Raw genomic sequence first — 12,752 nt, forward strand, 5'->3', positions numbered from 1 at the left:
GTTCCAGTACGGACTAAATACCGTCCTGTCAGAACACTGTATTGGGAAATCTCGGCCCCAGCCCTTCATCACTGCCAAAGCAAGACCAAATCAAGAGGGAGAGAGCCGTTGACTCGCATCGTTCGCGCGCAGAAGCCGCCGAATTACTGATATTTCTGTCAGCATATGCGTATCGATATATATCGATATTTATACCGATGTGAATATCGATATTTTAAAAGTATCGACATAAAATATCGATAACTATCGATATCGTTTTATCCCTATCGCATAGTCCCCGTCAGTGGTCCCCGTGGGGACGAGAGGAAAGGAGGCAGTGCCGGCAAAGCGGGCAAAGCGGAGAAGTGGGAGAGGGCAAAGTCGAAAGGATCACGAGTCACGTGCCAGCTTGCTGTTTGTCTACTGTCGACTATTATACGACCGTCATCCAGATGTCGTAGCGTAGCCGTCGCACCCAACATGGCGACTGTGGTGCGTATTAAGCGTAAGGCTGATGAGAATCCGGCATGCACAATTGTATTGGCGTCCAAAAAACCAAAAGTAGAGAGCAATGACGCATTGAATGGAAGTTATGTGTTCTCTTACGCAGGGACATTTAAAGATCCGGTGAGTAGCACATCGTTGTATTTATGCACGTCGAAAGGTGACTGAGCTACTTTCACTATTGCAGGATTCAGAAGAAGCTATTGAAACTTTGAACCGTGTCAAGTCTGGAAGGTTGCACTTACGTGATGCTGTGAAGTCTCACAAATCTGATGTCTCTACGAAAATCCGCGAGCAACACAGAAAAGCTAGTAAGGAGAAGAGGTTGCAGTTATTGCTCAGTCACCGCGCGATCTTAGATGAAATCACGACTGAAGACACGGAAAATCTTGAGCCTACTCACCCACGGGAAAGCACAAACGACTTATTTAGAATTTACAATGTGGCAGCAGAAGATCTAAACGAGGAGCACGAAGAAGTGAGCTTATGTCATTGTATTTTTGGACGTTGATTTGGAAAACTGAAATCGATATATCAGTATATGTGTATGATGTCATTAATCTCAGCGTGTTTTAACTTGAATCAGGATCCTACAGCCAAAGAAAGTATGACAATAACATGTAATGATGTGCCAATGGTCAGGTGTCCTGCAGCACCTGACACTTCTCGTGATGACTATGTGTATGACATTTACTTCAGTGACGCTGGAGTTACACTGGTTAATCAGGAGAGCTATATGTAAGTGAATATATCCTTCCTACTTACCCTGCTTTTGTGGTGTGTCTATAACTCAATGTGGACTAATTATCATCGGTGATGACGTGCATGCAGCATAAAACTCCAACAAAACTGCACTCGCTGCTAAAATTTCCCCTGTTCTTATTTCTTAGCATGGAAAGGTATGCCATTTCTGAAGAGTTCGTACCTGAAGCTGCAGATGAGTCTGACCTAGAATTTGATGACGATAGTGACAGTAATGCAGAGGATAATTGGCGAAATGAGTACCCCGATGAAGATGCTGGCTTTGAGAAACGTGAGTGCTCAAATTATAATTCTTTCTCTGTGTTTACCCCTGCACTATAGTGGTAGCTAAGGAACCTAGGGCATCTGTAGGATGGTTTAGTGATTTGGGAATGGACGTAATAGGGATATTCGACTTGTGTGATATTCTTTTGTGTCAAATTTATCACAGTCTTATATTGGTGAACCAATAGAAGAATGTGATGTATCAATTTCAGTGAAGCCATTCCAAACCAATATGCATTATACTGGGTGCAGCCTTGCAGTAGTTCAGTTAGTTGATTTAGTTCTCAAGAGCATGTGGTTGCTTGCATCTGCTTGCCAGTACCCGAATCTCAAGAGAGTGCCCTCTCAGCCTACCATGAAGCTTTTACTTTTCTGTGTCACCTAGATTTAAATTTCATGGCACTAAGAGCCAAACTTAAAGGGGCCGTAAACAGGCCACCAAACATTTCTGAAATAATGATACCCCATGAAAGAACGCATCTCATAGTACCCAAATATACATTTCGTTCGGCTCGTGCCAGCTCATTAACCCGTATAACTACTTTTAAAGATGAGTAACCAGCGAGCCTCTCTCCACAACGCATACGTCACATGGCTACGTAGGGTTTTGCCGTCCAATCGGGCGGCCCAGCTGCGCACATGACGTTTCGAATTACCAGCCAATAAACATACTTCGTTATCAGCTGTGAGTCTGAGCGCTCAGTTTGTTTGTGCGAAACGACGTTTTGCGCTCCGTGGTTCCGAAATTCAACGACATGACATCTTCAGCATCTCCGGCTGGCGCAAACGTCAACAGCTGGGCTGCTATCACATGACGCGATTCGAACCCGGGTTCCTCCCAGTCACGACGTGACATGGCCAGCACGCTATCCACTGTACCACGCGAGCTGGTGACGCGATGCCGCATGGATCAAATCAAAGTACGGCAGCCCAGTTGTCGGAACCATTCGAAGATGACGAAGATGTTCCATCGCGCACCTGCCTAAGATTCCGGAACTGTAGTCCGGGATATTCATTCGCGCAGGTGGTGTACTGCGTGCTACTGCCCAGAAAACGTAGTGCGCGTATGATACCTAAATTAAACGCATTTCTTTCTCAGTTTGATGCTATAACTGTTTAGATTTTGAATAGAAGAGGATTCACGCTCATCTAGTCCAATTCCGAATTTGAAATAAAATCATACGTGGAACACTCAATCGTAATTGGTGGGGAAAGCGCTACGTCAAAATGACGTAAAGTTAAAGCGCGGGGCGGAGCTAAAATGCGAAAGAGTGCAGTGAATATTTCATCCGTATGCACGCGCCTTTTGTTTTTGAGCGTTAGTAATTGCAAGGACTTTTCACTGACTAAGTTCCAATAATATAACACAAAGAAATGTGCACCTTTTGTACCTGTTTACGGCCCCTTTAAGGTTTTACACAGCAGAAAGACAAGGACAGAAAGAACCAGACAGGAAGGCTGCAGACTCACAACTAACGGAAATTTTTATTGTTGACACACTTAAATACCTAAATTCCATGGCGTAGGCATACCACCAACACGTGTAGTATGACACCTTAAGTATGACTTACCAACGACCCCGTTTCTCTACCTTAGTCAACTAAGAGCCAAATTCTGCACTATAGTTGTTGCACATTAAAAGCCAACTCTGGTAAAAGATTAAGAGGCCATTTAAATCATGTGCCACCTAGAAGAGTTGTGCTTCCCCCCAAAAAAACTATATAAACAATGCAGCAGAAATAGTGTAAATTGATCTTAAAAGGAGCTACAGTTTGACAAAGTTGGGATGTATTCTCGTGCACCAACAAAAAAAGAGCTGCCTTGGTGTTTTTTTTTTGTTTTTTTTTTTTTTAATTGGGTGTTAGCGCCGCGAAGCAACTGTGGCTATGAGCGACGTACAGATGTGGACAGACGGAGAGAGGATAGCAGGAAGGAGTGGGGGACAGGGGGTTAGTATGCGTCCTGGGCCGACTTCAGGGGGAACTGTGCCGACATTCGTCTGGAAAGTCTTCGGAAAACCCAGGAAAAACCTCAGACAGCACAGCCGGCGGTAGGATTCGAACCCACCACCTCCCAGTCTACAGCACGACCTTGGTTACCACCAACGAGCGGACGCCTTAGCCCACTCGGCCATGCCGCTGGTGCCTTGGTGTTGATGTAGCATGTGACGTCTGATGATTTGGTCAGTGGTACAAGGAAATCTACCATTGACAGGGTGTCTACCAACCTGAAAACAAGGATTTTGACGTGACTGGAAGGGGATTGTCAGGAAATTTGCCAAAAAGCAGCCAAAAAAAGCTGTCAGAAAGCAGCTGGGGAAAATTGCAGAAAAGCACTGTGACAATGCACAGCAAATCGCGAGTGCGGATCAGTGGTTGAGCGACCACGCCGCAGCAACATCGCTGTGAGTAGCAGTTCGCCAATACGACAAGCTCAGAGGCAGAAAAGTAAGGCAGCTTTACTAATACTCAGTAAATTTTCTGTTTTATGAGAGATCTGTATCAAAACATAGCAGCAGGCACAAAGTTCTGTTTTGGTCAGGGAATTTGCTTGAAATAGCAGTGAAAGCCTGGAAAAGTTGGAATTTGAAGGCTGCAATTTGATAGACACCCTAATTGATCACTACCAATCAAGGTGCTATCTATGCTTCTTGTTTATGAATACTTATTGAGTTCCTCAAAGCGTATCAACTCCGATCGCTCTCAGAACTTCCAGGATGGTTGTGTGTTGAGGGTTCAGCTTCATTCACTGTCAGTTCTCGAACTGAAACTGGAATGCTCGAGTGAAATCTTTGTTCAAATTCCGGACTGTATCATCTGTCGCAGGTGCTCACAAAAGAATACTACCTCCAGCAGAATTGAGGACGCTATGAACAGCTTTTTTTTTTAGTCTTGGTAGCATGAATAAGGACCAAGGAGCTGAGTTTAATAACATGTCTACTTGATTGATAAAACTTTATGCTGGTCAGTTTAAAATAGTATAGAAAAGATACCAGAGTGGATAGAGAGATCACCAGGCATTTCAAAAGTCCACTAAATGATACCTGAGGAATAGAGTTACTGCCCAAGAAAGCTCGTGGTCATCAAGAAAAATTGCCAAGCATTACTCGTTACCTCAGAGTCCTCAGAGCATGCATGCAGAGCAACTTCAGCAGCCGTATAAGGGATTATCAAGGTAAAGAGCGTGGGCCAGAGTGGCTAGGAAAATGCATCAGGAAGGCTCCTTGAAATGTTCTTCACACCACAGACACATACGGAAGGCATGCCATTCAGGGCTACTGTGTCAGAGAGGGGCACACAGCAGAAATGTCTCACAACTTTCCTGTAATTGAAGTGATTTATAACGCACCAATATTTATAATACATACAACAAATATTTAGAATGAAAGCAATTTTCAAGTCTCCGGATATCAACCGTTTACCACATGAACACATTTTCATATGTATAACGGAAGTTATACATTGTAAAATGTGTCTCCAAGAGTCAGTGGGCACCGTCCACCAGTGCGCATTATGCATTGGAGTTTTTTCCTGGATGAGCGATTTCATGCAGCCTCTGGCCCCTAAGCCTTTGTCCACATGCCTGATATAGGCTTAAGTCATTCTTTTAAGTGCCTTGTTCAGAAAAAATGGGAAACGACGGAATGATAGACAGTGAGCACAAGCATGCGAAGGGTGAGCAAAGGCGATTGGCATGCCAAGGAGGCACGAGACAAAGTAGATGTTTCATAGATCCTAAACTCATTTCAGAAAGCTAGCACTGCTGAGAAGAAATGTGAGACTGTGTTCGTGATAGGGGCAAACTAATACAGGGCACACTGCTTTTATTGCACCTGTATGAATTATGGTTTGTAGAATCCGCATGTGATTCGACAGTCTCGTACAGTTATATGGACTTCCTTGTAGCATCGTCACACTTTTTCTTACCCACATCAGAGTCACTAAATATGGAGCAGAGTAGCGACACTGAGCCACGGTCGCGAGCGAGCCCGCCAGCCATCTTGGGTCTGTCGCGGCTCCGTCGCCTAGCAATGGGAACCCAATCTCGCCCTTCTCCGCTGGGGAACAGTGCGCAGTCTAGCCAGCTCGTGACCGAGGAAACCGGTTTTGGATGGAGGGGGACTCAGCATGGATGGCACGTTCTTGGAAGGAGAAACCACGTGACACGACCGGCCCAATTGCGGACACCAAACAGCGGCTCCGGCGCGGAGAAGGAATGCGATACTCTGTACCCCTATTTAGTGACTCTAATCCACATTACCTCAATATGCAAATACTGTCTGTAAGAGTTATAAACAATCATTTTCATGCACACCAAAGAGAAGCTGTATCGCAATGTACAGTCGTCTACTATAGTTGTGTGCCAATTCTTGCCTTCCTTTCAAAATCAAAATTTCAGCTGCATGATTACAATGCACAAATAGTGGACCAATATGTAGCACCCCTAGTGAATCATGAGGACAGAATCCCCCATAAGAGCCCTAAATTATGACATGGAGTGAGGCTTTATAACAAGACTGTCAAACACAGCTAGCGTTGCATAGCAGCTGCACAATCCAGGCTGCATTCCTTTCCCTTCATTTAATTGGAGCTGCAATAAAATTACAGGAATGAGCTTGCCAGTCCCCGTATGTTTACTGACAAGATGGTGTATATGCAGGCAAGCTGGTGGAAGAACTCCATTATGTAAAAGCCTGAGTCTGGGCACACAGAGGGACGACACGAAAACACGATTCACACGACACACGAACATGAGTCGTGTGTTCGTGTCGTCCCTCTGTGTACCCAGACTCAGGCTTTTACATAATGGAGCCCATATGTTTACTTTTCTCTATCTTTTTTTACAAACTGAGAGTTGTCAACTTTGTCTTTATTGTTCAACACTGACACAGAAAACAGTGACACACCATTTGTGTGCATACCAAGTTCTTGCACTTGAAATCTTGTTTTCATTGAAACATCTGTGTCACATATTTTTTATAGTTTTTCTTTGTTGTCCTATTTGTTGATCTACATTACTATTTCCAATTAGGTAAAGCTTGAAAAGCTACAGTTTAAGAGGAGGCGGTGCCTTATCAAGCTGGGGTTTATAGCACGTAGGTGGAGAGGGCTGTGCACTCTGCACATGTTGCTGATAACAACCTTGCTGCAAATGTATCTCTGTACATGTATGACAGTCTTTGAGCTGTTGCATTTTGGCACCCCCAACTTTTAATTTGAATGGCATTTCAAGTTAAACTTTGGCAGCAGTATGCACTTGGTAACATTAGCTTGTTTTTGCTTTTGAGGAACACAAGGAACATGAGTTTAGTTACTGTGGTTTTCTTCAATAGCAGTGATCCTCATTTACTGTCTTTGCACTGTCTACTGTGATAAATTCGTTGTGAAACAAGCATCCCGTTAATTTTTGGTCTACCAAAAGTGCAACACATCGATGGGATGAAACATCAAGATAGCAGTGACAGAAGTTACTATACATGCAGAAGCGACCTGTTGAGTGCTGCAGTAGTGATCTGCCGTTGTGTTTTATGACTACCAAAGATGGACGCCTAAGCAACAATAAGGACAAAATACTGGAACAAATATGAGAAAAGGGAGAACAACTTATTGCTTGCTGGAAAAATGCACATGAGCTACTCTAATGAGACATTTTCTGTGTGGTGATCTCATCTCGTTTTTACAACTGCGAAGGACAGTTGTCACAATGACATGTGCATTTTTTTGACCATGGTGATGTCCTTTTATAATTTTCTTTTGGCCATAGCTTTCATTTTGACAGTCCTCCGTTTGCAGTTGGTAAATTCCAGTTTTTGATTGTTTTGTTTTTTGCTGACTAGGTCTATTTGCTTGTGTGCCATAAAAACTCCAACAATCATCACCACCACAGGATTTTGTGCAGTCAAGAGAACATAAATGCCTTACCCCCATTATTGTTGCCCCACACGACAACCAGTCATTAAATTACTATTTTGTGCTTACCGTTACATATTTTGTTCACTTTCTTGCAGTTTTTGTTTTGCCTCACACATTGATTAACTTCTCAAGAATGTTTCGTACCTTGATGTTTTGTGCAAGCCACAATATTTAAAGTGACTCCTTCCCCTGTAAAATTCCAGTGGAACCCCTCCTAAAATATTTTTCTGACTATGCTACTGGTTTAGTGTAACGTTGATATGATTGAATCCCTCGCACTCTATTTCTTTCAGGTTTAGACTTTTATGATGATTATTCGGATGATGGTGGTGCAGACTGCGTTACTGACAGAATGCATACAGTCTACTTGGATGATGGTATGTATTTATGGGGGGGGGGGGGGAAATATGGTTTGCATTCTAAAGATATCAGACTGCATGTTCACTGTTCAAACTTTGTAGTCTAATAGTGCTTCTCTACTGTATTTATAACCGATGTTTGCCGAGACAAATGAGCAATGTCAGTACGCAGAGGCTATGTCTTGCTGTGGCCATGACGCAGTGTTGTGTCAGTGTAAGATAGTGTTTGCATTGGAAGTGCTCGAGTGTAAGTGCCCCTTCGGTGTTGGATGAGGAAACATAGGTATCTCCAGTGACTGTCACGTTTGCGAGGAGCATTGGTAGCTGAAAGCTCAGTTGTGTTCTCTTCAGTGTTTTTGGCTTCATTGTCTGGAACTCATATGTTTCTATCCTTCCTGTTTCTGTTATTACAGAAGATGAATATAGCCCAGAAGATTGACATGCCTGAATTACGTGTCATGGTTGTACATTTATTTATTTTAACAACTGTAAACTACTTTTATTGTAGTACAATGTGCCAAGAAAAGCATTACTGTCCCAATAATCTCGGCCATCATTGGGACCACAATGCTTCTCCTGATACGTACAACTACTATATGCTTGGGGTTCTGTTTTGTACCACGAAGTCACGAAATAAAAAGTGTGGAAAATAACATAGTAGTATTCAGTTGTACAGTCAATCAGTTGTAGCAAATCACAAAAAGCTAGTGGCTGCCAGCGAGGGTTTGCACAGTATTGCAATCTGGGCCCTCCTACTTGTGGAATATTCTAGCATCACTCATAGTGTACCAGTATGTCATTCTTGTCAACCACAATGATGCAAGTATTTTGGGACTGACAATTTATGTGTGTGCTTACCCACCATCCCTTCCTAGATGCATAAAGAAATTAACACTACGTAGGTGCTATAGTCTTTCACTTCCATCCCTTACTATATTTTTGTCCCTAAATTTTACATATAAATAGATGTCCCTGGAAAACGTATGCATACAGGAGTGTTACAGATAGTGTAAGTTGTGATGTCATTAGGGTATGCGTCACTCCCCCAATAATGGATTCCATTACAAACCACGTGATTACACAATAAACATCGCACCACATGCAAAAAAAAAAAAAGAAATCGCATGCTCAGAGAGGGCTCCACATGATGTTTTGCACTATCGCACCTAAGGATAGAGAAAGTTGCAGAACTGCAGCGAACCGCTCCCTGTAGAGATGACACTGGGTATAAGCATATGGACACCTATGCATTTGTTTGCTCCACATTCTTTAGGTCTTAATATCATCAGTGGTGCTTGCATTCATAAACTTTTCATTAGCATACTTGAAAGAGAACAAAAGTACTCCTTGCTTATGTTCTTAGCCTTACAATTAACCTGTTCAGGTGGTGATTAATCCTCATCTTCGTCCGCCTCACTATTACATATTACCGCATACGCATGACAATCAACATTTTAGACTCTGTGAACGAGAGTGCTACCGATTTTGAAAGTGTAAGACAAGATACTCATGTACAGCCTTGTCATCTCTGGCAGTAAAACAAAAGTTCAGCGAAGATTGGACTAGATGAGATGAGGTGCCCCTGTCTCCTCGAACATGTATGCATGAAACGTTTTGGCCCAGCTTATGTAGAGAACCTCAGTGGATAAATCTGCGCATGCACATGATTTCACACATGGTTTATTAAGGTCTCTTAATGTTTAATTTAAAGCATAGACAAGACATGGTATGTTAAATGAACAGGATCCCACATGTCAATCTTGACGCTGGTACAAAACTACCAGGTTTCCTGAACAACATTTACATTGGTTGTGGGCATTCAGCACCACCACGAAGTGCCAATACTAAATGGAGCACGGAGCCACCAGTGACTTTGTAGTCTGCTGCTGTCTTGTCATCATTCCTATAATAAATGGTGAACAACATAAAGCACAGGAGTTGAAGGGTGCCGACTAGCTCGTGCTAACTGCGAAGAGGATGAAATTCGAGACAGGGAAGAAAGACAGAACAAACACGAAATTTCACACAAAATTGAGAAATGTGTCTTTCTTCCCTGTAGAAACAAGGGAAAGGGTGCAGGCTAGCTGGTATAGATCCATGAAGAAGACCGAGAGACACGGACACAGAAGACGACACACGTAGGTTCTCAGAACCTACATTCTGAGAACCTACATGTGTCGTCTTCTGTGTCCGTGTCTCTCGGTCTTCTTCATGTTTCTTCCCTGTCTCGCGTTTCGTCCTCTTCGCAACATAAAGCATGCACACATACTTCTAACATACAAAAACACTGTCACCTTCACTAGACCTGTAAGCAACACAATGACAATGGATTGATGATATGCAGAAACTCTACTTGCATTTGTTTTCCACTAAAGATGAGTCGCTGTTGTGCAGGAGGAATGCCCTCCTTCTCTTCAACTCTTTCTTTGATCCTCTCGACCTGCAAGTGATTCATTTCAGGCTCGAAAAACAAAGACATCGAAATTCACTTTTATCACTTGCCTTATCGGTAGGTTCGATGTCTATTTCAATCTACAAGAGTTTGTTGCAAGTGACATTAGCAATGTAGCTTTTCTCTTAACATTTACAATAGTGTTAAACAGGGCGCCTCTTACCTCTTTTCCGGTGAGTGTCTGTAATGTTTTCACGTTGTGGAAAGAAAAAGAGTTAGCAATTAGAATCTTTCAAAGCCTGCCAGAAGAAAACACACTGTCAGATTTATGTAGGCAGGATAACGTATGGCATGTGCTATTCCTTGGCACGAGTCCCTTACGTTCCAGTGTACGCCCTATACATATATATTTGGTTGTATTTCGTGTACAATCTATCAACAAAAACGATGGGTCAAAAATATCAAAGAATTCTGCTGAAGTACGTTGTTTCCACGATTTCTCGTAACGACACCTCTGAGCGACGTTATAAGGGCTCTCACCTTGACTTTAATTAACATGTTGCGGCAGCAATTTCTTGCTACGAAAGAAATTCGTGCACAAATGAATGACAAATTACGAAGACAAGAACGCGTGGGCTAAATTCGAGCCGCACACTTCATAAAAGAATCGACGCCGATGCGGTAACTAAACCGCTAAGCCCAGCTCAAAACTTCGAAAAAAAATATTTGGTGAGGGCGCTGACTCTGTGTACCTCACTGATCTCTATGTATAAAGGCTGGATCGCGCATGGGAGAGGGGCTCGTGGGGGAGAGGCGTGCCTTCGCGCCGCCATGTTGGTGGGCCCTAAAGTGCTGTGTGTGCCCATAGAAAACAATGGGAGGCAACAGAGATTGTGAGTATTTATTGCGCTGCTAGCATTGATCGTTGTTTGTCATCACACAATTTTGTAAGGTTCCAGTATACTGATGTATCCTAACAGTGTTTCACAGGTGTCCTGCCGTTCGATTCTTAATTACGTTATGTTTTGCATTCCGAAACTAGACCGTCACTGCAGTGCAGCGCTGGGGATTGTACTACCGCACGTTTCCCAGCCAATATTCCAATAAGAAACGACTTGAGATTAACAACAACCATGTATATAATATCCCGTACTGCGTTCTGGACAAAAATGGTTCCATAAAGAACGGTCCGGGAAAAGATATACTCGCATGGCAGGAAGAGATCGTTCTGTAGAATCACAGCCGTTGTTTTAGCCGTGTATGCGTTTAGTATGATTTATATCAAGCATCGCCTTAGAAAGAGTCTTTTAGTAAACGACAGGGGTGCTTTGCCTCGCAAATATGGACACACCGAAGCAGCCCAAATAATTACTTCACGCAATTAGATCACACTCGTTAGGACAATTAATCAGGTAGTGATGTAAGCTTAATCAATTAAGTTACGTAGAAAGTGGTAACACCTCCTTGAGACACAGGACTTATCTCTTTTTGAAGTACAGTCCTTCTATGTTTGTTTGCTTCTTCCTTTATTTGTTCTGATTATTTGCAGGCGCGGTTGTGCCAAACTGAATGTCCTTCTCCTGCACTCACATGCTTTTGTTGAATACAAGTGCAGCGTGAGAAAAGCTGCTTGGGGACGGGGTCCTGCTATCCAGTGCTGACTTTGTCATGCTTGTTATGTGGAGCATGTTCCAAACAATGCAGCTCCACGTATGGTCTTCAAATTGCAACAGGACTATTTGGAGCTTGAAACAGTTGTGATTTTGTCATTTTGGCCCTCGTGTACCCAGTCTGTGAAACGCAAACAAAAAAGTCTAACACGATATGCTTTTGTAATGAAGATCACTGATGATGAGTAAAGAGAATATACTAGTTCAAGTTTATTTAATATTTTATATCATTCGTTAGATTATTCAACATTTTATGTCAAGTTTATACAACATCAAGTTTATTCAAGTTCAAGATTTATTTCTTGCACTTATGCGTTTCAGGATACAACGAACGTGCAGGGAGGTCACAAAAGACTACATTTATTGTTTTGTGACCTTGCTACAATGGCAATATATATTTTAGGAATGACAATGGTCAGGTACGCTCTCTGAATTTTAGGTTGGAATGAGCAATGAATAGCAACTCCCCTCCTGATATTTTCTCATATATGCTAAATTTTAAATTTAACGTGATCGAATATGTGATAATATAATAATAATATATAAGAATATAATACAGTAAAACCTCCAAAGTCGGACACCTCCTTACCTCGGACAACTCCCCATGTCGGACAAGATTTCATTGCACGGGCAGGCTCCCATTGAAACTACACGGGGACGAAATTCTCTATATCGGACACCTCCCTATCTCGTAAGTTGGACAGGGTTTTCCCTGCTAAGTCGGACAAAACCCTGGCCAAATTACCGGCCCATCTTTGCACCAAAAATACCCAAAACGAGCCAGTAGCCTTGACTTTCGCCCATTTTTTCCCCTATACTGGTCTCAGGAATTTTGTTGCTTTAGTTTTTCCGAGTCCAAAAACAAGTGCTGTCAGTGTACATCGTAATTCTTTGTGTGAGCATTTGTCTT

The 12,752-nt window shown here is 42.7% G+C and overlaps 2 protein-coding genes across 2 annotated transcripts; one reads left to right on the plus strand and one right to left on the minus strand.

Moving 5' to 3' along the window:
- Positions 1 to 395: 395 nt before the first annotated feature.
- On the plus strand, positions 396 to 8,433 carry LOC135377775 (probable RNA polymerase II nuclear localization protein SLC7A6OS). Its single transcript, XM_064610443.1, has 6 exons — positions 396 to 606; positions 671 to 961; positions 1,070 to 1,221; positions 1,374 to 1,516; positions 7,715 to 7,798; positions 8,194 to 8,433. The coding sequence occupies exons 1-6, from the start codon at positions 460 to 462 to the stop codon at positions 8,217 to 8,219; spliced, it is 843 nt and encodes a 280-aa protein (XP_064466513.1). The 5' UTR covers positions 396 to 459; the 3' UTR covers positions 8,220 to 8,433.
- A 1,009-nt stretch (positions 8,434 to 9,442) lies between these two features.
- LOC135377776 (NEDD8) lies at positions 9,443 to 10,924 on the minus strand. The gene is made up of 5 exons (XM_064610444.1): positions 10,713 to 10,924; positions 10,396 to 10,413; positions 10,283 to 10,312; positions 10,138 to 10,220; positions 9,443 to 9,683 (listed from the first exon to the last, which is right to left on the minus strand). Exons 1-5 carry the CDS (start codon positions 10,728 to 10,730, stop codon positions 9,581 to 9,583), a joined length of 252 nt encoding a protein of 83 aa, XP_064466514.1. The 5' UTR covers positions 10,731 to 10,924; the 3' UTR covers positions 9,443 to 9,580.
- Between the last annotated feature and the right edge of the window lie 1,828 nt (positions 10,925 to 12,752).

This window comes from Ornithodoros turicata, chromosome 1 (assembly GCF_037126465.1).
Source record: "Ornithodoros turicata isolate Travis chromosome 1, ASM3712646v1, whole genome shotgun sequence".
Lineage (NCBI taxonomy): Eukaryota > Metazoa > Arthropoda > Arachnida > Ixodida > Argasidae > Ornithodoros > Ornithodoros turicata.